General features: G+C 49.6%; 1 protein-coding gene and 1 long non-coding RNA gene across 6 annotated transcripts in view; one reads left to right on the plus strand and one right to left on the minus strand.

The window, feature by feature from the left end:
• Positions 1-27,119, minus strand: part of IQSEC2 (IQ motif and Sec7 domain ArfGEF 2) — a 168,143-nt gene that overhangs the window by 118,471 nt on the left and 22,553 nt on the right. For all 5 annotated transcript variants that reach the window (XM_081177322.1, XM_081177325.1, XM_081177331.1 and 2 more), the window contains exon 2: positions 15,069-15,098. In XM_081177322.1, coding sequence (XP_081033448.1) covers positions 15,069-15,098 — 30 coding nt within the window. The remainder of the gene's footprint in view (positions 1-15,068; positions 15,099-27,119) is intronic.
• On the plus strand, positions 1,316-5,329 carry LOC308577354. The gene is made up of 2 exons (XR_014003601.1): positions 1,316-1,580; positions 5,098-5,329. It is a non-coding gene; the product is annotated as an uncharacterized lncRNA (long non-coding RNA).

A 27,119-nucleotide genomic window follows, 5' to 3' on the forward strand; every position in this document is an offset into this window, starting at 1 on the left:
TGAAATCTACATGAAGCCATGTGGAAGGGTGGACATTAAGAGATTTGGAGTAAATATTGTCTGAGTCAAGAGAGGCTGTGCTGGTCCTGGACCAACAGCTGGATAGTGGAGTGAGCTCAACCTGTAGACTACCTGGCATCTGAGGCAAAGTCTGACTCCGTGTGTGTTACTACAGTTCTGTGGAAACCAAGGGCTTTCTTGGGCCTAAGCAGCTCAATGGCTCCTTCGCTGCTTCTATTCCTCACCTTCCTGCACCTATATAAATTTTCCTTTCTTGTCAAAACACAGGGGTGCCATCTCTGCAGGTCTGTGGGGGCCAAGGCCCCCCCAGCATTTTCAATGAAGGGGCTGGACCCCCCAAAAAAGTTATGTGGTGGCATGTGCGCATCACATGGGGCATAGTGATGTCATATGGCCCTGGGCCCCGCAATCATGGGGCAAGGCGGTGGAAGTCACCCTGAGGGTCATCTAGTCCAACCCCCTGAAACACATGGTCCCTCATCCAATTTGAAACCATACTAGACCCTACTTAGCTTTGCAAATATGCCAGCAGTTTTATTGCTGCACCACTATATGTTCCACTATACAATCAATCAATCAACCAAACAAACAACCACTCAGTCCCCTTAACAGAGAAAACCAGTGTGTCACATGCAGGGTGCATTGTTCCGCAGAGAAGAATTCCATCATGTTAGCCTCCTCCACCTGCAGTTTTTAATGGTACAGTCCAGAAATAGCTTTTATTACCTCAGTGAAAACTAGGCTTCTGTTCAACGAAGACACACACATTTCATTGCTCATGGCTCTTCCATCTTTTTCTGTTATATGCTTCCTCTGAGTTGGTCCCACTTGTACCCACTTCTGTTAGCTAACCCGCCTTGCCTTTCCCAGTTGCCTTGCTAACCAGTTTGGGCCCCGCCTTTGGATGATTTGATGCTTCTGCCGAACCCGATGCAAAGGGGGCACAGGGCTCTTCCACCAGGTGACAGTTGGAGTGGATGGCTTCCTGCAGCTCATCTTTTCTCGTCTGGACCACTTCACTGCGATACTCCTTGAATGGAACAGGCACCTCTGGCACGGGACACCTTGTTTATGTAACCGCTCTCTGACTGTGGCTTACTAGAATTTGCTTAACGTGGGATATTCTGCAGCAAAACCTCAGTTTGCCTGCCTTCCACCTTAAGAGAATCCCCTGCTGCCAGCTCCATTTGTATCTAAGAATCCATTACTCTAGGGTCTCCATGGCTTTACTCAGCTTGGCACCCATTCAAACACCTGCTTTCTACCTGTCCTTTTTAGGAAACATCATTGCTGCTGCTGCTATCTCTTGATGTGTAACCAGGCAGGTGAAAGTTTGGGAGCCAGGGAAGGGAAGGGAAGGGAAGGGAAGGGAAGGGAAGGGAAGGGAAGGGAGCAGCAGGAAGTGAAGCAGAGCTTAGGCAGGAGCCAAGAGCAGGCATCTCCCCAGCAGTCTAGCTATCCTGGAAGAGCCATGCCCTTTCAGATGCCAGCATGGAGTCTTCTGCCACCCTGCTGGGCAGCTGGCAACCCACAATCAGTGCTAATTGGCCTCTGCACAGGTACCTTAGATTCAGTCTTGCCTTCCTATTTATGGAGCGGGGGGGGGGGAGGCCATAGGATAGGCAGGCTCAGCTAAAAAGCTTGGGGTACAGAGTGGGAACTCCCAGAAAAGCTAAGCAACTGGAACAGACCAAACATGGCAAGCTCCCTTCCCCAATATGGGGCAACTTCTTGTTTTGCTTTTTTTAACAGCCCAGAGACAGGGAGGCCTTCCATTTCTGTGATATGTGTACTTATTTTAGATCTAACTTAACAGAAGTCAGCCCTTGGGGAGGGAGGGGGGAGCGATGGAGCAGGGAAATGGCAACACCAAGCAGAGAGGGCAATCTGTCTCCGGGGGGGGGGGGACACCCTTTGCCTTGCTCAGATCATGCTTATTCAAAAGCTTGCTGTTTTTCCCCAACAGCTGTTGAGAGGAGAAAGGTGCATCACCTGCCACAAAACCCTGCTCAGGCTTCTCTGAATCTCTTGCAGTTCTTGGTCATAATTGCAGGATTAAGTTTGGCATTCCAAATAGTCACATTCAACAGTCATGTGCTCCTCCCCAGAAACAGGTGCATCTTGGCACTGGCTGAGGGCGTCCTGTAACATCAGTTGCCCCCACACCAGGGTGGAGTGGGGCTGATCTTTGCCACCGGAGGCAGAAATATGGTCCTTACCATGGAAACAGCTGTTGGGAAGTTGGTGCTGTGTATGCTTCTGGTTGCTGTGGCAACACTTCCTGGCAGCGGCCCTGCACGCTGTCACTCCCCCTCCTCCGAACTGTCATCTCCCAACACCCCCTCCCCTCCACCCTGAATATATCCTAGCAACCTGCCGCTACATTAGCCTTGCGGTTGGCATGCCAAAGAGCTCGCTTAGCAACACCAGCCGTGCTTCTGACTGAGGGTGCAATCCAGGGAGTCCTAGCTCCCAGCTCTCAATCCCCCCCAACTATGACAAGATGGGCCCCTGCGTTTGGAGTAATGACATTTTTTAAAAATGGGGGGCACGGAAGGAGAGGTCCCCATTTGGAGTGAAGTGTGTGGCTGGTGGCAAGACCCCACTTATTTCCTAAACAACCAAGAGCTTCTTGTCTCCCCAGTCAGTCGCAGCCACCAATTCTGCCACGGAGACAGTGGCATGTGAAGGCGGCTCCTTGGGGCTCTGCATTCCTGACAGCAGGTGGGGGGGGGACGGTGATAGCAAGGTGCTGGAAACAGCTCCCTCCCCTCCCCCAGCAAGCGTCACAGGAATGGTATGTCCTTGGGAGAAACTTCAGCACTTCCCCACCACCACCTCTCACACACTAATACAGTGGTACCTCAGGTTACATACGCTTCAGGTTACACACTCCGCTAACCCAGAAATAGTGCTTCAGGTTAAGAACTTTGCTTCAGATTGAGAAGAGAAATTGTGCTCCAGCGGCGCGGTGACAGCAGGAGGTCCCATTAGCTAAAGTGGTGCTTCAGAGCAGTTTCAGGTTAAGTACGGACCTCCGGAACGAATTAAGTACTTAACCCGAGGCACCACTGTATATACAAAATATGGGGTGCTGGAGAGAGCAAGGAGCTGAGGGCATGCCAAGGAGGAGGAAGGCACAAAGAAGAATGAAGGGGAGAATGGGGTGAGGGCTGTATTTTGCCCTCCTCCATCAGGAGCAACACCCGGAGTGTCGGCTCTGCATGTCAAAGCACTGGTCCTGCCCGCAAAGCATGCCACTGATACAGTCCCACAAGAGTTCATTCACGGCTCGGAAGGGCTGCAGCTTAAGGGCAGGCAGGGCACCTGCTCTGCATGCAGAAGGTCCCAGGCTCAAGCCCAGCATCTCCAGGCAGGGCTGGGAATGACCCCTGCCTGAAACCCTGGGGCCCTGCTGCCAGTTAGTGTGGACAGTACTAAGATAGATGGCAGTCTCTGTGACCCAATGCCCCACTTCTCCTTGCTCATCTTCCGGAGGGATGGGAAAGCAGTCAGTATGGGCAGATGAGGGTATCCAGTAAGGCCTAAGGCCTTACCACTAGGCTGGAGCCGTTTATTGGCCTTGCTGGATTTTGCCACCATCCGTGCACCTTTGGGAAGCTCCATCTCTGGTCCCAGCTATCCAGAGACACTGCCTCCGACCCCTTCAGGGATGTGGTCTGCCAAACTCCTGCTAAACTTTGGCAAAGCTCCCAGCAAGGACAGGCTTTTAGCTAATGAAGCCGGCCTGGGCGTGTTGGCAGCCCATTAAACTGCTGTTCAAACATGTTCTGCTGGCACTCAGTGGGTGCTGGTGCAGCAACAGCCAAGACAAACTGATTCCTTTCTCCTCCTGCCTCAGTGTACTGGGCTCAATCCTTTGAGCACCAACACCAGGAATCACCCCAGAGCTTCCTGCTCTGCAGTAAAGTCACATTGTACAGCAGTGTTCTCACCAAACACCATCACAGCACAAAATGCTTTCCCCGGCTTTCCCACAAATTCATCGGAAAGAACATCAGGCCAAACAAGTCATATCACACCGTTCCAGAGTAGTCACCATATTACCCTACTGCTGCCATGATACAACAGCCCTATAGAAAAGCTTGTCTGCCATCAAACTTCCACTGTGCTATTGGAGAGATCAGAAGGGTTGTTCTTGCTTAGCAGTGATGCCCAGTCATAATCAAAAGCAGGTCTGTTATGAGCCAAAGGTGAGGCAGCAGACTATGTGTTCCACCAAGGGTGGCGGTATGGGAAACATAACCCATAAGGCACACTCCACCCATAAGGGGAGTTCATCAGCACAAACCCTTTTGTGCCAGAGCTGTGGATTGTGAACAGGAGCTGTGCGGAGGCATTGCAGTGCTCTGTGGTTTCTCAATGCAGAATTTTGGGCTCTGAGGTGGCTGTTGCTCCTTTAGAGTAACATTTCAATTTGTGGAATTGCTCCCATAAAATACCTAGCAAAACAGACCAACTACAGAAATCATAGAATCATAGAATGTTTTTCATTTCTTTAATGAGGTATGATCTGCATAAGATTTACCTTTTTAGAAAGCAGCATGCCAAACAATGGCACATTATGGGATGTGGCGTGGACAGCACAGCATTCTCACACAATTTTCTGCAGCAGATAAGCATGAAAAACCTGCCTTTTCTTTAGCACACCCTATGAAAATGTGGTCCTGCCACACTGCAGTTTTCCCACAATGCTCTGCCACATCACCTGAACTTTTCTTCCAGTGAGATGTAGCAATGTGTCAATCCATTCATGCTCGCCTGCTGTTGCATTGGGACATGGGCTGACTGCAGCATTGCAATAAAGCAACCAAAGGTGGAAACAGTTCAGTGGACCAATGCAGCACGAGGGGAGCAATTTGTAATCCTGCTGTCAATAAAACATTACAGAGCAAGATGTGAAGGGAAACCTCCCCTGCCAAAACTGCAGTCCCAACACCTTTTGCCACATTCCCTACAAGCAAAGGAGACAGAGATGGAAAAGAGGGTTAGATGGTATTTTAATGGCATGTCTGAATCTTATGCTTGGGATTCCCTATGTCTTTTTCTTTACAGAAAGTAGCCATAAGGGATCCAGGTTAGAAGAATGGTGTCCACCATTTTCCCTGATGAAAATCACTAGAGACAGACTGACAATGTTTGGTTGTCGCTGGTCATGTGACAAACAGAAGAGAGTGCACAGTGGCAACCCATTCACCAAGTTGCATGACGGGCACAGTAGTGACTAGTGGAAGGTGGCTTAAGTGGGGGACAGACAAAGCACTCATTACATCTTTACTTTCTTTTACATCCGCTGCGTTTTTCGTGGGTTGCCTGAAATTCTTTGGCAAGCCGCAAGTGGCCCACGGGCCAAATGTTGTGCAGACCTGTTCTAGACCAACTGATGCTTTGCCCATTTAAAAAATGTTCTTCAATCCTCCCACCTTATTGACTCCACACTGGCCCCCTTTGACACTTCCAGTCCCCCCCCCCAGCTGCCCTTAAACCTCCCCCCTTTTTAAATCAGCAGAAGTTAGTTGCACTATGACTCCAGGGCATCTGGCTCTCCCTATATAACTCTGCTTATGTGTAAACTTGTTGTTTAAGGAAGAAAAAGAGACACACACAAATATAAAAAGCAAGAGGCAGAGAGATCCTGACTTTTAGGGCAGGGAATACAATCAGGAATCGGGTCGCCTACTCACCACCAACAGCTGCCACCAAAAATTTAAGACGGCGGAGGATGTCTCTCTTTACTCCTGATGCCACTGGTGCCTCTTGCTCCTTCAGGAGTCACCCTCCCCTTTCTTGCTAGTCCTCTTCCCCCCCTTTACCCCACAGTTGGCCAAAGATGTATTTGCAGCCCCAAGAGCGAATGCAGAAGGAAAGGGGGAAATAACCACTGTCCTCCCTTACTCCTTACTCAACTCACGTACATGCATGAACCTACTTCCACCACCACCAGCCAGCTCCACCAAATGCCAGTCAGTCCAGTAGCAAGAGAGAGAGAGCCTGCTCTCCCAGCAGCACTGTTCCATGGCGCCTAAGGGCAAACTTCTCTCCCCACTTTTCTAAAGTATAAAGATATGCTAAGCCTTTGCTCATTTCCACCAAATTACACCAACATGGGAGTGGCTACAACACCAAGAAGCAGTGCTATTTTCTATAAAAAGTGGTGCCAGAACTCACCAGGAACACCTCCCTTGTTCTCTCATAGTGGCAATGACTCCCACCTGAGAGGTGCCAGAACTCAGTTCCAGCAAGTTCCAGCTGAAAAAAGCCCTGTCAAGAAGTAAATTTAAGCTGGTACACTGCCAGGACACCCTAGCACTGCAGCACAAAGAAAAGGAGATTTAAATAAAACGCTGGAACATTTGGATCTGAAAAATTACAGGGGGGGGGGGTTGGGGGGGAGCTACAAACTACATATGGATTGCAACAGTTGCCATTTGACCATCCAGAAAGTTTTAAGGGTGCCTAAAAGACAACAGAGACAGAGCTTGTCTAATGTTCAAGGAGAGGGAATTCCAAAGGGCAGGTGCCACAACACTAAAGGCCTGATTCCTACATTGTGCACAATGGACCTCCTGATAACATGGTACCTGCAGGAGGCCCTCACCTGAAGAGCACAGTGATGGCCTGGACATATGCAGGATGAGATTCTCTTTCAGGTATCCTGGTTCTGCGTATGGCTGTAAATCATAATGCCCTGTGGACTGTCCTTCTGAAAATTGGCTGCCCAGATAAATTTGAGAACATCATTCAGCTCCTCCATGATAATATGACCACAACAATCACAGATAACAATCGCAGATAATCATTCACAGTGGGATCAGGTGCCCCAACTCTGTTCATTATTTTCATTGCCATGATCCTACACTTTGTCGAAGGGAAACTCCCCACCGGAGTAGATATCATATATCGAACAGATGGAAAGCTCTTCAATCTGAGCAGGCTGAAAGCAAAGAGTAAGGTTACCGTAACTTCCGTCATAGAGCTTCAGTATGCTGAGGACAACGTAGTGTGCGCACGCTCAGAGGATGATTTCCAAACCATCCTAAATATCTTTACAGAAGCTTAAGAAAAGCTTGGCCTATCACTCAACATCCAAAAAACCAAAGTGCTGCACCAGCAAACATTGGAAAATGTTGATCACTTCTCCTACCTATCTTTCCACAAGGGCCAACATTGATGCCGAAATCCAGCATCGCCTGAGCTCTGCAAGTGCGGCTTTCTCCCGATTGAAGTGCAGAGTGTTTCAGGACTGGAATATTCGCAGGGAAACCAAAATGCTTGTTTACAAAGCTATTGTACTACCAACCTTACTATATGCTTGTGAAACATGGACCACTTATAAATGCCATCTCCAGCTCCTCGAAAGATTCCATCAACAGTGTCTCTGAAAAAATTTACACATCACTTGGGAAGACAGGCAAACTAATATCAGTGTACTGATGTACCAGTGTTGAAGCAATGATTCTTCAACAGCCAACTTCGTTGGACTGGTCATGTTATTCAAATGCCTAATGATCGTCTTCCAAAGCAACTACTCTATTACGAACTTAAAAATGGAAAGCGTAATGCTGGTGGTCAACAAAAGGGGTTCAAAGACTGTCTCAAGACAAATCTAAAAAAATGTAGTATAAACACTGACAACTGGGAAACACTGGCCTGCGAGCGCTCCAGTTGGAGAACAGCCTTTACCAAAGGTGCAATGGGCTTTGAAGACACTCAAACTCAGGACGCAAGGGAGAAACGTGCTAAAAGGGAGGCACGTTGGGCAAATCCACACTGGGATCAACTCCAGCCCGGAAACCAATGTCCCCACTGTGGAAGGACGTGTGAATCCAGAACTGGCCCCCATTGTCAAAACTGTGTTTATGGAAGACAATCTTACTCGGCTACAAGTGATCGCTAAAGAAGAAGAAGAAGAAGAAGTATACACCAAAACCAGCACCTTGAATTTATCCCAGTAGATAACTGGCAACCAGAGCAATTCGTTCAATAGTGGGGCAACATGTTGGCGATATTCTGCCTTTATTAGGAGGCTAGACTTCAACCTGACTTTATTTAGCCATGAAAGGTGTAGCTTTGGGCAAGTTCTCTACTGTCAGGGCTGCATTATCTCTCACCTCCCACATAGAAATTTTGTACCAGCCTTGTATTTAAGCACTTGTCCAGTTGCCATAGGTGATAAAGAACTTCATGCAGGTGACTCCACTGAGTTCTATGGATGTGAGTGAGAATGCTCTGTCCCTCTTCAAGCACAGAAGCCAAGAGGGCTGCCAGAGGAGGTGTAATGTGTATGGGTTGCTCGTGCGTAAGTTGCCGCCTCTCCGGGCTTTGTTGCCTTGCTAAACCTTTCTGTCTGGGCAGCCCTTCACTTTGTGGCTGCCTCAGTCGCTAGCAGAATCCGTCAGTGGGCGTTTCTTAAATCTTTTCCAACATAAAAGTTGTTTGACACCCAGTCTCCTCCTACTCTCTCTGTGCGGAAGTCTTCTGCGCAGGGTGGGCGTGGGTAGAGGAGGACCCGTGCTCTCCCCGCTGGCGTCCGGTGAAGAGTCCTGGAGCCCTCTCGCCGATTCCCCCATCAGCCCCTCTATATCCCTGGTGTTGCGCTGATTTGCTTCCCCATCTGCGGAGCTGCCTCTCTCCCTGCTGGGCCCTTTTCCAGCATCACTTGAGAGCCTTCCCTCCGCCTCTAGCTCCGATGTCAGTTTGCTGACAGGAGGGAAGCCTCAACTTCCACACCAGCACAGTATTATGGGGACATAGCTCTCCATCTCCTCAGCCAGCCCCCAGCAGGCTAATAAGTATTTTTGCAGACTAGTAAGTATTGTGGGACGCGGGTGGCGCTGTGGGTAAAACCTCAGCGCCTAGGACTTGCCGATCGCATGGTCGGCGATTCGAATCCCTGCGGCGGGGTGCGCTCCCATCGTTCGGTCCCAGCACCTGCCAACCTAGCAGTTCGAAAGCACCTCCGGGTGCAAGTAGATAAATAGGGACCGCTTACTAGCGGGAAGGTAAACGGCGTTCCGTGTGCTGTGCTGGCTCGCCAGAGCAGCGATGTCACGCTGGCCACGTGACCCAGAAGTGTCTGCAGACAGCGCTGGCTCCCGGCCTATAGAATGAGATGAGCGCACAACCCTAGAGTCTGGCAAGACTGGCCCGTACGGGCAGGGGTACCTTTACCTTTACCTTTTAAGTATTGTGGAGTTGGGGGGGCAGGGACTTCTTTACAAGACTCACAGTTGTTAAGAGTCTAGCTGCGCTAAATTGATTCTGGAGAAGAGTGACTAGTGGGGTGCCACAGGGTTCTGTCTTGGGCCCGGTCTTATTCAACATCTTTATCAACGACTTGGATGATGGCCTCAAGGGCATCCTGATCAAATTTGCAGATGACACCAAACTGGGAGGGGTGGCTAACACCCCAGAGGACAGGATCACACTTCAAAATGACCTTGACAGATTAGAGAACTGGGCCAAAACAAACAAGATGAACTTTAACAGGGAGAAATGTAAAGTATTGCACTTGGGCAAAAAAAATGAGAGGCACAAATACAAGATGGGTGACACCTGGCTTGAGAGCAGTACATGTGAAAAGGATCTAGGAGTCTTGGTTGACCATAAACTTGACATGAGCCAACAGTGTGACGCGGCAGCTAAAAAAGCCAATGCAATTCTGGGCTGCATCAATAGGAGTATAGCATCTAGATCAAGGGAAGTAATAGTGCCACTGTATTCTGCTCTGGTCAGACCTCACCTGGAGTACTGTGTCCAGTTCTGGGCACCACAGTTCAAGAAGGACACTGACAAACTGGAATGTGTCCAGAGGAGGGCAACCAAAATGGTCAAAGGCCTGGAAACGATGCCTTATGAGGAACGGCTAAGGGAGCTGGGCATGTTTAGCCTGGAGAAGAGGAGGTTACGGGGTGATATGATAGCCATGTTCAAATATATAAAAGGATGTCAGATTGAGGAGGGAGAAAGGTTGTTTTCTGCTGATCCAGAGAAGCGGACACGGAGCAATGGATCCAAACTACAAGAAAGAAGATTCCACCTAAACATTAGGAAGAACTTCCTGACAGTAAGAGCCGTTCGACAGTGGAATTTGCTGCCAAGGAGTGTGGTGGAGTCTCCTTCTTTGGAGGTCTTTAAGCAGAGGCTTGACAACCATATGTCAGGAGTGCTCTGATGGTGTTTCCTGCTTGGCAGGGGGTTGGACTCGATGGCCCTTGTGGTCTATTCCAACTCTATGATTCTATGATTCTATGATTCTATATGACTTTTAGCAGTCATGGCCTACTCCCAAAGAATCCTGGGAACTGGAATTTGGTAAAGGAGCTGGGGATTCTGTCAGAGTTGTCTAGCATAGCCCCATCCATCCCTGCCCTCTCCCCCCAGTTGCAATTCCCCCAGTTCTTGGGAATGACTATTAAGCCAGATTTAAAGTATGTGGTGTAGATAAACCCATACAATGTATGTGTATTCCCAGAATATGCTGTGTGTACATGTGCACATGCTTTGGTGTATGGGAGATGTGTGTGTGAAGGTACCAGCTTTTGGTGGCCATGTTCACAACTGGCATGGAGCCCCCGGGGCCAAACAGCTTAGACACCCATGCCTTACAACTGCTTCTGAAGCCCTCTATTCCTAGCAGCTGCTGGAAAATCTGGAAATCTGGCTTCCTCAATTTACCAGGCACCATTCCCAATGGCCAGAAATTAAAATACATAATCCTAATTCTTACCAGGAGCAATTCCTAAACGTTAATCACAGTAAGCCTCCCCAAGGGAAGAGCATTATATTTGAGCACACCCTAAATATAAGTAAAGAAAAACCAGGGAGGTTTCCTAGCTGCTAACTCTTACCCATGAAGTGCTTTAGGACTCTGAAGTGGAAAACTCTGGGGACAGAACAGTTGTCATTTTACTCCCTAAAGTAGGCAGTCTCAAGTCATCTTGGCTTTACTTCCCACACACAACTTTGCCCCACCCCTACCCAGCTGCTCATCCAACTTCATGGAGGAAATAGGAGCACAACTCAGGCACATCCTAAAAGTTGACAACAGAAGCCAAGCGCTCAAGGAGTAACTTCCCCGCCCTTGCTCCAATCCATAGGATTTAATTCCCTTGACTAAACTTGGAATAGAAAGAAATATTTTCCCTGTATCTGAAGAAGTGTGCATGCACACGAAAGCTCATACCAAGAACTAACTTAGTTGATCTTTAAGGTGCTACTGGAAGGAATTTTTTTATATTTTCCCTAGTTAAACCAGAAAGTAATTACTGCTCGTGTCCATGCATAAACACAACACACACATTTTAGTGTGGATATAGTTGATTTTATCTGTATCACTATCTGTATATACCTTGGCACTAGACTTTCCAGGTGTATTTTGCTTTTACAAGAGAACAGTTGAAAGCTTACCAGTTTATTCATTCATACAATTCGTCGTTCAACTACTTGGGAGAGCCTCGCCAATCAGGGACCTCAGATACTGTGGGAGAAGTGACACAAGATACACAACGAAGCACAGTCTTTGCCCCAAAGAACTGACAGTCTTTGGGGACTCCCACACTCCCAAAGTGCAGATATAGTCTTAGAGTGATGAAGTTATCCGCATGACTAAGTCAGCAGCAAAGTGAAGAATCTGATCTTGGTGTTTTGAGAACAGGAAGACCATTTTGCTTCCATGCTAAGGGCTCAAAAGGTTGTCCACAGTATTTTGAGAGACCCACAACTGAAATTGCCACTGTTGTGCAGAAATCCACCTGTAGCCCTACCCTCAGGGAATCGTCTCTTTTGTCAGCAAAATAGCCAACACAAAATAGCTCTTACAAGGCCAATCTGCAGCTGGGAAAATATAGACATAATCTGAAAACCATGGGGATAATGTTACTTTGCCAAGAAAAGCTCAACAACTTTTGTATCTGGATTTTCACTTTTTGAAATATGGCAACCCCACCTTTATGGTACAAACGAATTCCATGTCACTGGAAGTGCAAACAACAGTGAGAGACTGTGGGATGCCCATAGACCACAGCATTCCTATTCTGCATATTGTGCTTCCCCTCTTCCTCTCCCCTCTGCCATCTTGGTCTCTAGTACCCGGGAGTTGGAGTCAGCATTCCTAATATTTTTGCTACAGGAGTAGCCAACACAGATCCCAGGACCAATGCAACTTTCCTGGCAATTCCAATTTGCAACTGAATGTGACCATTTCAGCGGTGACCAAGCCCAGGCAAAAAGCGATTGCCCTTAACGATGCAAAGGTAAAGCGGTCCAACGTGGCAGAGGGGTGTAGCAGTTAGAGGTCCCGGCTTCAGCCCACCAATTAGCCACAGAGTTCTTGGGGTGGCTTCCCCAAGGGCTATTTTTCAGTCTTATCTATTTCATAGGGGTGTTGTGAGGACAATATGAGGAAGCTGCAGGAAATCTGTGTAGGCCAATTCCACATTACTTAGACCAGTGTTTCCCAACCGGTGTTCCGCGGCACACTAGTGTGCCGTGAGACGTTGGCTAGTGTGCCGTGGGAGGGAGGCGGGCGAGTCGGGCGGTGAGAGGCGGCGGCGGCGAGGATCCGCGTCGAGCCGGGGGCGGCTCCGCGGTGGTGGTGCCGAGGTTTCTCTCTCCATTCTCCCCTCACACACACACACAGGAAATAACACAGGATCAGCTGACAGGACCCAGCCAATGGGGCGGCGGCGGGGCAGCGCGTGCAAAAGGGAGGAGCGCGAGACAGCGGACGAGGAGGAGGCCGGCATGTCCGGGCAGCAGCAGCAACAACAGCAGCAGCAACTCCCGGCGACGCCTCCTCAAGCCCCAGGCAACCCTACTCCCTCACCGGCCTCGGCCGCCCTCCTGCTCCACCCGCCGCCGCCTCCCCCGCCGCCGCCGGCCACCTCGGCCCCGCCGCCGCCCCCTCCGCCCGCTATCGCCGCCACCACCACAACAGCCGCCGCCGCCTCAGCTGCCGCCGTCCCTCAGTCCCTCGCTTTGCTGCCTCCTCCCCCCCCCACCCCCAAAGCTTGGAGGTTCCCCGGCAAGGGGGAGGGAAAAAATTTGAAAACTTTCACTTTCGTGCGTCCCTCCCGGCGTGACGCTGCGCGCTGACGTCACGGGGCTGTAATGGTGGTGTGCCGCGAGATTTTTTTCCTCAAACAAGTGTGCCTTTGCCCAAAAAAGGTTGGGAAACACTGACTTAGACGGGGTAGAAATGTAATAAACGAAACAAATTTTAAAAAAGATCTTGTGACCCAATGGCAGCTTTTGAATGGGAACAAGAGGTAAAGGCTACATGTTATAATCTTTTTTTAGCTCTGACGCAGTCACTAACTCCTTCCCACTCACCTGGACTACAGCTGGGACTAGAGCAGATGAGTGCTTTGTACCCCAGACATGTCAGAGCCCCAAGTTGCTTCGTTCCAGGTCATTTTTTAACTGGACTAGATTGCACTGAATAGAAAATTTCCCACTGCCTATGCCAGAGATACAGCCATGCCACTCTACCCTCCACCCAAGAGATGGTCCAAGCCCACACAACATGTGGCCCACAAAGCTGACCACAGTCCATCCGCCATACAAAGCCCAGCTTCGTTGGTTAGCATAGCGGAGCATCTGGCTGGGCCCATGCGCTGACCAGAGGGCCTATGGCCAGCCAGAGCTCCCAAAACAAACCACTGATACCCTGCCTCTCTCAGGACCCTGTTGATGCCACAGTATCCCTTGGGCATGATTTCCGCTTACACACAGTACATGCCCTGGTGGCCTGGCAGTCACATGGGGGAAATCAGCCAAATAGAACTGAGCAACATCCCAAGAAGGAGACAGCGGAGCATGTGGCAGAGACAGGCTGGCAGTGGCAAGGAGGAAAAGCAACAGTTCCTTCTCTACAGAGTTGGGCCAGCCTAGGCCTCCCTTTTTATTTTCTGTACTTATTTTCTGCACTCCCCTCCCCAAGACTGTGGCAGTGGCGGCAATCCCTGCTAGAGTGCTGGGAAAGGAGCAGTGAATCCCAGGCTGACCAGTCCAGCACTGCTGCAACCATCCTCTTGCCGCCCATGCCAGGCTTCTCATAGATATGTGTATTGGGGGGAAGGGGCACTGTAGCTCTCTTGCCCAGGCCTTGCCAAAACCACAGGGGCCTCCCAGGGCCTCACTGAATTTACTGTGTTTCTTGATTTGCCTAGGAAAGTATAAAAACAGCAATTGTCAAGCACCTGACTGAGCACCTAATATATGGGTGGCAGCTTATGTTTGGCTTGCTGGATTACAAACTGTACTCCCTGCCAGGACTATCTCCTTGATCTCTGCATTGGGAGGTTTTTAACGCTTTTAACGTTTTTAGATATGCTTTAAGCCACCCAGAGTGGCTGGGGAAACCCAGCCAGATGGGTGGGGTATAATAATAATAATAATAATAATAATAATAATAATAATAATAATATTCTCTTATCCCTCCTTCATTTTCCATGCATCATGTCTGCTTTAATTCCTAAGCCAGTGGGCGGAGATCAAGGTTATTTACTTGTTCAATGAAAAGCAACAGGTGCTTGATGAGTATTTATATGTTTTACTAATAATGTGTATATTATTATCAATAGCATTGTTTTCATTATTATTAACCTTACTCAAGAAGTAATACATCAATGCCTGATATTTTAAGACTACAGGAATCTGATTTAAATCAAAGCATGCTTCCTTAGCCATTCCACATCCTGCTGTATGCCATTCTGTCTGTGATCTAAGGAAATACCACCCCTCTCCCATGGGCAAGGGCGCCTTTCTCTGCCCTATCCATTGGTTCCCACAAGTGTGTGTTCAGTCCAAGCCACATCCAGGTATTAACTCTTTCTCCATGGAGGAAAAGATCCAAACTCAGAAATTTATCCAGGGAGACCACACATAAGAAACCACGCAGGTCTCTGGGTGGGATGGGAGCAATCAGGGTGGGTGGGTGGACATAACGGGAAGAGAGGGAAAGGTGGGGGAGGGGAGATAGGGAATGTGTTTTTCTTTTTCTTAAAAGAAACAGTGCAACTGACCTGACAGTTCTTGAATTTTCCCCATCCGACCTGCAAAACAAAGAGACAAAAAATGGTCAGTGCAAGATTATGATTCAGGTCACCTGAAGGTAAAGTGTTGTGTTGTGGGTGAGGGTTCAGAAGAAAAGAGTTTTGTATTAGAGGACTTCCAGGGTGGCGCCATCGTCAATGGCAGACTCCCTCTGAACTGGAGGGACTAGCTCTGCGTGAAACGGGTCTTTTTCGCTACGGCGAAGCGGGGACCCAGCTAAAAATCACAGGCAGATGAAGCCTGTGACCATGGGACTCAGCGGGTACCCTTAGCGCCCACCCCCAACCCACTAAGGAACCCACTAACGGGCTCCGAAGTGAAGAGGGGGAAGTGGCGCAGTGCTGTGAGTCAACTGCTATTTCCGTGGAGCGAAGCCGCAAAGCCGCACAGCCGTTGCCGGAGAGCGCTGCCTTTTTCCGGGGACAATTTGGCTTCTAAAATAAGCACCCGTGAGTACTTAAACTTTGAACAATTGGACTTTAAATAAGGACTTGCGAGAAGAAAGGAATTGGACTTAAAAATTTATTTTAATTTGGTACTGAAACGGGAAGGTCTAAACAGGAAGTCAGCTTTCCGTTTCTTTGTAGACAGAGTAAAGCAAAGACAACAAACTAGAGCTCAGAAAATCGCTTCTAAAGGATTGGCTTTCATCATTTAAAATTGTTGAACCCCCCTTCGGCAGCAGGAGAAGAAGGGGGATCTTTTCTGGACTGTTTAAACCTGCAGAAGTGAGTTTAAAGTAAAGTAACTTTCCACCGTCCTGATCCTGGAGCGGGGTGTCAGGACTGATGTTTTGAAGCTCATTGACCAGAGACAAACGTTTTTGACAGATAGTTAAAGGAAGAGAAACATAGTGATTCCATTGTTTCCTTTCGCACTTTAAAGGAACAAATATTGACAAAATATCTCAAAAAAGATACTTTGTTGCAAGAGCAAATAGAAGTTCTCCCCCTAGAGGGAGACTGTGAAACTGTAACCAATTCCAGGGAGCTTGCAGCTGTTTCAGATTACAATCGTGGGAATGGACTTGTGACCTTGAAGGACAATGTATTCAGAGGCTCTGTTGTGTGCTCTCTGTAAAACAAGTGCCCTACTGGAACAGTTAAGTGAGAAGATGGATTTGATGACTAATGCGACCAGAATTTTTGAACAGGCAGTGGGAAACTATGTGGAGCCCACCCAGGAATTAGATCAGGAGTGTGTCCTGACAGAGCAGATGAGAGAAGAGGATGTTGCCGAATCTTGGGCGCCAGAGATGGAGGGAGCTGCGGCCTTGCAGGAACAAGAGCTTTTGGATTTGACAAATGAACTTGGAAAAAGCCAGATTTGGAAAGATAAAGTTTGGACTGGTCTGGAAATGGGGGGTTGGATAGACCCCCCCTATGCAAGGATGTGTGGACTTTCCGAGTTTGGCAATGGGCCGTGAGATGTTTGGAGCTGTGGGGGCTCTCAATTTTGGAGGGATTCTGAAACATCTTCTTAAATACCACATGGAGTTGAGTTTGGACTATGGAAAAGGGGCTGATTTGTTGAAAAGGGTCAAAAACATCACCAAGCTGGAGTTCCCACGAGTGAAAGGAGAATATGAAGAAGAGTTGCGGAAGGGACATGGAAGAGATTTAAGGACCTCGGATATATTTATTTTTTATTTTATTTATTTATTTACAGCTATTAGCCCATAAAATATGTACAAACATAAAAGGACAGAGGCATAAAGACCAATATATTCGACACCAGAAGGTGAACACCACGATGCAAGGGTGGGTCATTGAGCAGAGCCAAATAACAGCTTGGGGCCCGGAGAGCTCCAAGGGACAGATCGCAGGAAAAGGAAAACTGAAGACGAGATCCGACATGCACTCTCATCATAACTGTCCGATTAGTTTTGCCAGGTTAATGCGTTAGATTGATGGGATAAAAAGGACTGACAAAACCCGGGACCAGGAGGAAGGGACGCTGGATGAAGATTGGACTTTTTATTTCTCTTTTTATTATCAGGATTGTTTTATAAAATTGATGAATGTTAGAAAAATGTTGGAACAAAATTATTTGGCTCTAGTAAAAATGTTTAAAGAATTAGGTAAGAATATTATGGTTGTGAGAAGTCGGTAAAAATAAGATTTAAGTTTTAAGTTTTTAAGGTTCTTTATAAGATAAGATGAAAATAGATTAAGGTAACGTAACAACAGAATACTATGAAATATGGAAAGGATTTGCTGCACAATTTTCAACCAGGATACAAAAAAAGGGAGGAGGAGGAGGTCAAATAAAGAAGGTAATGAGAGTTGAGGATTTGAGAATGATGAATTTATTTTTTGTTTGTTTGCGGTGTATTTTTGTTTTTTGAATTTGTATTGTTTGAGGTGGTTTGTTTTTTCTTAGTTTTTTCTATTTTCTTTTTCTGATCTGTTTTTTCTTTGTAATTTCAAAATTTTCAATAAATATCATTGAAGAAAAAGAAAAGAGTTTTGTATTAGAAAATGGTCACACCCAGACTTCAAGGAGACACACAATGACAAAGATGGATTTGCTGGGGTGGGAGTGGGTCTGTTTTTCTTTAGTATTAAAATTGGAGTCCTTCTGGCAAAGAAATTTTGCCAGGTTAATGCGTTAGATTGATGGGATAAAAAGGACTGACAAAACCCGGGACCAGGAGGAAGGGACCACTCAGTGGATTTGTAACTGGCTGACTGACCGAACCCAAAGGGTGCTCATCAATGGTTCCTCTTCATCCTGGAGAAGAGTGACTAGTGGGGTGCCACAGGGTTCTGTCTTGGGCCCGGTCTTATTTAACATCTTTATCAACGACTTGGATGATGGACTCAAGGGCATCCTGATCAAATTTGCAGATGACACCAAACTGGGAGGGGTGGCTAACACCCCAGAGGACAGGATCACACTTCAAAACGACCTTAACAGATTAGAGAACTGGGCCAAAACAAACAAGATGAATTTTAACAGGGAGAAATGTAAAGTATTGCACTTGGGCAAAAAAAATGAGAGGCACAAATACAAGATGGGTGACACCTGGCTTGAGAGCAGTACATGTGAAAAGGATCTAGGAGTCTTGGTTGACCACAAACTTGACATGAGCCAACAGTGTGACGCGGCAGCTAAAAAAGCCAATGCAATTCTGGGCTGCATCAATAGGAGTATAGCATCTAGATCAAGGGAAGTAATAGTGCCACTGTATTCTGCTCTGGTCAGACCACACCTGGAGTACTGTGTCCAGTTCTGGGCACCACAATTCAAGAAGGACACTGACAAACTGGAACGTGTCCAGAGGAGGGCAACCAAAATGGTCAAAGGCCTGGAAACGATGCCTTATGAGGAACGGCTAAGGGAGCTGGGCATGTTCAGCCTGGAGAAGAGGAGGTTAAGGGGTGATATGATAGCCATGTTCAAATATATAAAAGGATGTCACATAGAGGAGGGAGAAAGGTTGTTTTCTGCTGCTCCAGAGAAGCGGACACGGAGCAATGGATCCAAACTACAAGAAAGAAGATTCCACCTAAACATTAGGAAGAACTTCCTGACAGTAAGAGCTGTTCGACAGTGGAATTTGCTGCCAAGGAGTGTGTCGGAGTCTCCTACTTTGGAGGTCTTTAAGCAGAGGCTTGACAACCATATGTCAGGAGTGCTCTGATGGTGTTTCCTGCTTGGCAGGGGGTTGGACTCGATGGCCCTTGTGGTCTCTTCCAACTCTATGATTCTATGATTCTATGATTCTATGAGAAATTTTTAAAAATATTTACTCACTTTTCCTAAGAAGCCAGAAGCCTTCCTTTTAGCAACAACAGGGGAAGAGATTCCAAAGAACGTTTAAAATCTATTTTGTTAGCGGCCACAAGAATAGTTTATGCAAAGTACTGGAAGGAGGAGGCAACTCCGACAAAGAACCAATGGTTGCATAAACTAATAGAATGTGTGGAATTAGCAGGTTTAATGGCCAAAATAAGAAACTGGGACAAGGAAAAAATAAGGAGTGAGTAGGATTGTTTTGGAAAATATTTTAAAAGTTACTTTCCAGGTGGGATGAACTTAAGACCAGCAACGGACAAGATACTGTAAATGAATAGAGAGGAAGAAAAAGGGTGGAAAGTCTATTGGGGATGCAGAAATCCAAAGAATATGAACTAGAATGTCACTGAAGGATAGACTGGGGAGCCCATACAGACTGGATACATAAATCCATGTTTATAAATGTGTGCAACTTTAAATTTGAAAATGCATAAATATAGCTACTATTATTTAAATAATAAAATTGGAGTCCTTTTGGAACAGATTAGGGGTGAATAATGGGGATAGACAACTTCTGTAGCTTCCCCTCAGAGCCCACCAGTAATGAGCTGAAAAAAGTTGGTTGTGGTTTTCTTAGCAGCAGCATAGCATGTGCTACCAGCGCCTGGGGCAGGCACACTGGGGTGCAGAGCACCGGGGCACATTGGTATGCGGAGGGAGCCCTGCCCTCGTCACTGACACCGCGGCTTCAGATCAGGCTGATCTGAAAGGCACACTCGCTGCCTGGCAGCCCGGCCTGGCTCTGAGAGGTGCCGGATTGACGTAGAAGCTAAACAAGCCATAGCTTAGGGCCCCACTCTCTTGTGACCCCCCCCCCCATTCACTATTAATATACTTCTTCATAATTGTATTTCAGTTCAACAATTACTTTGATAAAATACATGTTTGGTTATGTGCAAATGGCTTTAGGTCCATAAATTACCATATAGCATATACTCAACACAAAAAACAGTGACAAAGGACAGCTGGACACATAAAGGGCCCCATTACCTTCAGGAGCTCCTTAGGGCCACATCAAACCTAAATCTGGCCCTGGGTTGGACTGTCGGATCCCAGCCTGGCAAAGCGGCAGGGGGCGCACGCCTGAGCCTAGCGGAGGAGGGGGGCAGTGATGCTTCCACAGGCTCCCCCCCCCCACTTCTGCCCCTGGGAGATGCCCTCTTCCTCCCTCCTTGGTGGCTGGTGGGGGCAGCACCCTTCCCCTCCCTCCTGGCCGGCCCAGGGGTGGGGCCCACGCAGGTGTCCCTTCGCTGGCCATAAGGAGAGGGAGGCATCACTGCCCCCCCCCAGCCCGGAAGGCTGCAACCTCTCTCTCTCTGGCTCTCTCCAGCTTCGATGACGGAGCCTGTTGTGGGGACACCTGGTTGTGCGCCCTCAAAAAAGCGTGCCGGGGGGCATGGCTTCCCCAGCCCCCCCCCCACGCTAGGCCACTGTTTCTGTGAAACCACACACACACAAACGCCGCACACACACAGGGCCCTGTTTTGTACACAGAGGCAAACATTTCGCCTCCTTCAAAAAGGCAACTGTTAAGGGGGGGGGGGGGGAGGATCACAATTTCACAGTAGAAGGTAATCTCCATGCCAAAAAATAATGATATTTTGGGGGGAAATGTCATGTCCTCCCCACACCTCAAGAAACAGTTTTTAAAAATAGCTCCATGGAAATTTTGCTACATAACTGAACTTGAAATTTTGGCACAACCTCATTCTCTACACCCAATCCCAGTCCGTAGCTGCTTTAATTCCATGGTTCCTTCACCTCAAAATCCTAATGTGTGATCCCTCTGCTGCCTGGACTTCTGGCCTACCTGAGGACTCCAGCAGCCATTAAGAGGTGTAAGAGGAGTATATTTTTACCAGCAAACCAAACACATTTGGGTCAATAGAGTATCTTTATAGAATTGGCAAAGTGATAAATGTTATATGGGAATTAGGAGTCAGTGGCATAGGAGAGGTACCATATTATGGTGCATAACCTTTTCACTCTCCTCTTGAATGGGCCTGTACCCAGTGGCGGAGCTTCATGCTCCAGCACCAGGGGGCGGAGAGCAGGCGGGGGCAGGGCTGGCGCGTGTCCTGGGGGCGGGGCATGCCGCCTGCAGGGCATGACGCCCAGCACGGGCAGGGGGCAGCCGCGATGGCACCCCACTGGGATTGTGCCGCCAGGAGCAGTGCGCTCCCCCCCCCACTCCTCTTCCTCCACCAGTGGCTGTACCTAGGGACACGGGTGGCGCTGTGGTCTAAACTGCTGAACCTCATGGACTTACTGATCAGAAAGTTGGCAATTCAAATCTGTGTGACGGAGTGAGCTCCTGTTGCTCTGTCCCAGCTTCTGCCAACCTAGCAATTCGAAAGCTCACCAGCGCAAGTAGATAAATAGGTACCACTGCAGCAGGAAGGTACTAAATGGCATTTCTAGGCACTCGGGCACTCGTCATGGTGTCCTGTTGCGCGAGAAGCAGTTTAGTCCTGCTGGCCACATGACCCAGAAAGCTGTCTGTGGACAAACGCCGGCTCCCTCAGCCTGAAGCGAGATGAGTGCCACACCCCATAGTTGCCTTTGACTGGACTTAACCGTCCAGGGGTCCTTTACCTTTACCTTAAGGGACTACGGACTAAAGCTACTCATGTAATAAGTGGGGGTCAGATTTTAGCCAATGTGGAAAGGAAAAGCTAGTGATGTCATTAGTTGGTTCAGGAAATTTGCCCAACTTGGAACACTGCTCTATATCAGCATTTCCAGCTCCAAATTTCTGATTCTGTGTGGTCAACATTCAGCAAAGCAGGCACCCATGGGCAAATGTGCATATCCTACCACCCATAATGAAACCCTCACCTGGTTGCATTCAATACTTTGAGCAGGACCCACTGAAATTAACGGACATGAATAACGGAAGTTCCTCAATTTCAGTGGCTGTACTCTGGGTTTGACTTGTTGCATACAGCTACTCAAGCTCCAAAGCCAGTTGATTTGCAGGCACACATTCAGAGTAAATAATAATTATTTAATAATAACTGCTTACTGTCAATGAAACGCAAGTTGATTGCTGTGAATCAACTGTGTCACAGACTACCCAATCAAGCAGCCTTCCACTGTTGTGCTCAATCAAGTGTCTTGATTATTTCTTGCAAATTCAGCATCTACAGTCAGTGTCTCATCCCGTCCAGATCTCAACCCAGGGAATTTGTGGCCAGTGCTATTTTTCTAGGGGGGAAAATAAGTGTTGGAGCTCACTATGAGCTCACCCTTGTGCTCTTATAACGGCAGTGGAGGTGCCAAAACTGAGTTCCAGCGAGTTTCAGCTGGAAAAAAGCCTTACTTGTGGCCCTCCAGATATTGTTGAATTCCAGCTCCCATTAGCCTCAGACAATGTAGTCAATGTGGTCAGAGATGATGGGAGTTGTAATCCAGCAACATCTAAAGGGCCACAGGTTCCCCACCTCTCTTGTTCTTGCATGTATTTGGCATTGGGGCAGGGCTGGGGCAAGGGGTTGAATTTCCAAGTGCTCTTCACAATGGCTGGTACTAGGTGAAACCAATACCCGGAGGACAATACAATACAGTGGTTCCTCGGGTTAAGTACTTAATTCATTCCGGAGGGCCGTTCTTAACCTGAAACTGTTCTTAACCTGAAGCTGCTGCTGCGCCACCGGAGCCCAATTTCTGTTCTTATCCTGAAGCAAAGTTCTTAACCTGAAGCACTATTTCTGGGTTAGTGGAGTATGTAACCTGAAGCATATGTAACCTGAAGCATATGTAACCTGAGGTACCACTGTACATACATCTGCATGTGACAGTATTATAATCTGGGAAAGAACTCTCTGAAAAAAGACAAGTGTTTTCAGAATGCTCAAATAAAGCTCACAAATACCAAACTGGTTTCAAATCAAGCTCTGAGAAGCTCAGCTATCATTATTAAAAGCCTAAATACAAGTAGCCTTGTACTTTTACATAGTTATAATTTTAACAAAATAAAGACAAATGCCATATCAACCTTCCCAGTACATCTGCACTAACTGGGAGAAAACTGAAAGGTGGGAGCAAGCTTACTTCATACTTCAACGGAGGACTGCCTGTCCATTTCCCCCCAACTGCACCCAAAAGGGCTGGAGTCTAATAGATCCTCCAAGTGTCCCTACTTTCCAGAGACAATCCCAGATTTACAGAAGCCGTCCCAGTTTCTGATTTGATCCCAGAATGTCCCGTTTTTCCTCAGAATATCCATCGGAGAAATGTTGAAGTGTATGGTAAAGGTAAAGGTACCCCTGCCCGAACGGGCCAGTCTTGACAGACTCTGGGGTTTGTGCGCCCATCTCACATCTATTGGCCGGGGGCCAGCGCTGTCCGGAGACACTTCCGGGTCACGTGGCCAGCGTGACAAAGCTGCATCTGGCGAGCCAGCGCAGCACACGGAACGCCGTTTACCTTCCCGCTGGTAAGCGGTACCTATTTATCTACTTGCACCCGGGGGTGCTTTCGAACTGCTAGGTTGGCAGGCGCTGGGACCGAGCAGCGGGAGCGCACCCCGCCGCGGGGATTCGAACCGCCGACCTTTCGATCGGCAAGCCCTATGTGATGGCCTGGGATTCCGATTCGGAGGATGAAACAGAGGAATCCCAGCCTGCACAGGAGTCCCCGCCTCCAGGGCCGGCTGAACTGGGGCAAGGCCTAGAGGCTGAAGAGCCTGCACCTGTGGCAGTGCAGCAGGAGCTGGCCCCAGGTGAAGGCCTCCTGGCCCCAGAGGAGCCTGATGACTCAGTGGCCACAGGTGAGCCTCCTCCAGGGCCCAGTAACCCTTCGGCCTCTCCTGATCTGCAGAGGCTTAGGGCAGAGAGGCGAAGGGAACTAGTTGCCCCCAGGAGGAGTGCTCGCCTTAAGGCCAGAGTAGGCGGGGCTCCTGGGGGTCAGGACCGCCCCTGACCTTAGAAGAGGATAAAAGCCCACTCATCCCGGCCCCAGGTTGCGGGAGCAACGTCGTTGTTGGCTTCGGACCTTCCTGTGATCCTGATCCTTGCTCGGCCTCCTGTTCCTGACTAACCGGTACTCCTGTTCCCTGCTCGGCTTCCTGTTCCTGACTATCCAGTACTCCTGTTCCCTGCTCGGCCTCCTGTTCCCGACCATCCGGTGTTCCTGTTACCTGCTCAGCCTTCTGTTCCAGCGTTCCTGTTCCCCGCCCGTCTCTCTGCATCGGACCTCGCTCCGCTTCGTGTGGACTCTGCTACACTCACGGTACCTTACCCCCGGGACCAGCACAGTTTGCTCCCGCCACACCCGCACTCCCCCTTTGTAGGGGTGCGTTCGGGAAGAGCCAGAGGCCATGGAGGACCAGGCGGCTGCACTGGTGACTTTGGCCCAGGAGAACCAGGCCTTAACTCACACCGTGCAGCAGCTCAGTGACGCGGTCGTGGCACTTCAGCAACGCTTAGAAGCCCTACCGGCTCCTGGGGCCGACGCCCCGACTCCTGGCAAGTACCCAGTGGCTTTGCCTGAGAAATTTGATGGAGCCCTGGCCAGCTTTCCTATGTTCCTGGCCCAGGCCAAGCTATATATTCAGGGGCGAGCCCGGAACTTTCCTGACGACCGCACCAAGGTGCACTTTTTGATTAGTTTGTTAAAGGACCAGGCGGCCAAGTGGGCGTTGCCGCTACTCAGGCAAGACTCCCCCTTGCTGGCAGACTATACGGGGTTTTGCAATCGTTTGGAGGCCGCGTTCGGCAACCCCCAGAAAGGGAGTCAAGCCAACCGGGCGATTCGGCAGTTGAGACAGGGCAAGTCCACGGTGGCCGCATACACCACAGAATTCCGGCTGCTGGCACAGGACTTGACCTGGAACGACTCGGCTCTCCGGGACCAGTATCTCGAGGGGCTTTCAGATGAGATACTGGACCAGCTGGCCACGATGGAACGCCCCACCACGCTAGACACCCTTATCCAATGGAGTCTACAGATTGACGATCGGCTAGAGGACCGGCGTCAGGCTCGGGACCGCCGGCACCTCCAGTTCTTGGCCCCAGTGTCGACCAGCAGCCCCACGGGCCCAGCTAAGTCATTGGAGGAACCTATGCAGCTTGGGGCAGTGCGGCCACGCCTCTCCCCCGCAGAGAAGTTGCGGCGTCGGGAGGGGAATCTTTGTCTCTATTGTGGCGGAAGCGGACACTATGCAAGGTCCTGTCCTGAGAAACGCCAGCCACAGGGAAACCACCAAACCCCAGTAGCTGATGGCCCTGGCTACCGGGGGTCCCAAACAGCACAGAATGGGGCCGCACCAATTGAATTACAACACCTTATGGTTCCGGTACATCTATACCCTCCAGGGGGGCCATGGATTCTTACCCATGCGCTGGTGGATTCGGGCGCAACCCGCTCTTATATGGACGCTGCTTTTGCTGCCCAGCATCGGGTGCCACTGCGGAACAAGCCAGAACCGGTGCAGGTGGAGGCAATCGACGGACGGCCCCTGCGTTCGGGTGCCGTCACTCAGGAGACCCAGCCCCTGGTCCTGTGCCTCCAGCAGCACCGTGAGATGCGAACTCTGGATATTGCCTCCATGCCCCGGTTCCCCCTGGTGCTTGGGATGGACTGGCTGGAGGCTCACAATGTGCGGATTGACTGGGTCAAACGGACTGTACACTTCCCAGACCCCAGTTCTCCGGCTGAGACTGAGATGCTAGCAGCTGCGCCCACTGAGGAGGTTGCTGCAACGCTCCCCGCTGAATACCGGGACTATCACGACGTGTTTGAGGAACGGGGGGCAGACCAGCTACCGCCGCATCGGTCCTTTGACTGTGGCATAGATCTCCAGCCCGGAGCGCCTCTACCGGTGAGTCGCTTATACTCGTTAACCGAGCCAGAGCGCGAGGCTTTACAGGACTTCTTGCGCAAGAACCTGGAGCGTGGGTTCATTAGGCCTTCTACCTCGCCCACTGCTGCGCCAGTGCTCTTTGTTAAAAAGAAATGTGGGGAGCTCCGCCTTTGCCATGATTACCGGGCCCTGAACAAAATCACCATCCCGGACCGGTACCCTTTGCCCCTTATTTCGGAGTTACTGGAGCGGGTGCAAGGGGCGCAGGTGTTCACCAAGCTAGACCTCCGGGGTGCCTACAATTTGATTCGGATCCGCGCCGGGGATGAGTGGAAGACCGCATTTGGGACCCGGTACGGACAGTTCGAATACCTGGTTATGCCCTTTGGTTTGTGCAACGCGCCTGCTGTGTTCCAACGGTACATCAACCACGTGTTCCAGGACTTGCTAGACAAGTATGTGGTGGTGTACTTGGATGACATTCTGGTTTACTCCCGTGACCCGGCGTGCCACGAAGGCCATGTCCGGACCGTGCTGCAGCGCTTGCGCGAGCATCGTCTGTATGCAAAGCTCAGCAAGTGCGAGTTTCATCAGCGGTCAGTGGACTTCCTGGGTCACCGACTCTCACCAGGTGGGGTGCAGATGGATCCTGGGAAGGTGGCAGCGGTTCGAGAATGGGCGGCACCTCGGAACCGCAAGGACCTACAGCGTTTCCTGGGGTTCGCCAACTATTACCGAACCTTCATTGCGGACTATGCTCACCGCACCACCCCGTTGACCCGACTACTGCGCCCCAAGACGCCGTTTTCCTGGGACAAGGAGGCGGAGGAGGCGTTTCAAGGGTTGAAGGCCTGTTTCCAGAGAGCGCCAATCTTGCAGCATCCGGATCCTTCTCGACCCTTTGTGGTAGAGACTGACGCCTCCAGTACGGCTCTTGGTGCCGTCTTGTCTCAGCAGCACGGACCGGAAGCGCCACTTTTACCCTGCGCCTTCTATTCCCGCCAGCTCCTCCCAGCGGAGCGTAACTATACTGTGTGGGAGCGGGAACTACTGGCCATCAAGGTAGCCTTCGAGGTCTGGCGCCACCATCTTGAGGGGGCACGACATCCGGTGGAGGTGAGAACCGACCACCGGAACCTGGAGTACCTCCAGACCACCCGCAAGCTGAACCAAAGACAGATCCGGTGGGCGTTGTTCTTTTCCCGGTTTCAGTTTCGGATCCGCTACATCCCTAGCTCTCAGAATCAGAAGGCGGATGCTTTGTCCCGGAAACCTGAAGACAACGCAGACACGGTACAGCAAGCAGAACCCACCACGATTCTACCTCCGGCTGCATTCCTGGCCACCCAGGAGGCGCAGCCACTGCAGGTTCGGGTGCGGGAACAGCAGCGGGTCGACGCTTGGGCCCAGGATC

The sequence above is a fragment of the Podarcis bocagei genome (assembly GCF_964188305.1).
Source record: "Podarcis bocagei genome assembly, chromosome: 17".
NCBI lineage: Eukaryota > Metazoa > Chordata > Lepidosauria > Squamata > Lacertidae > Podarcis > Podarcis bocagei.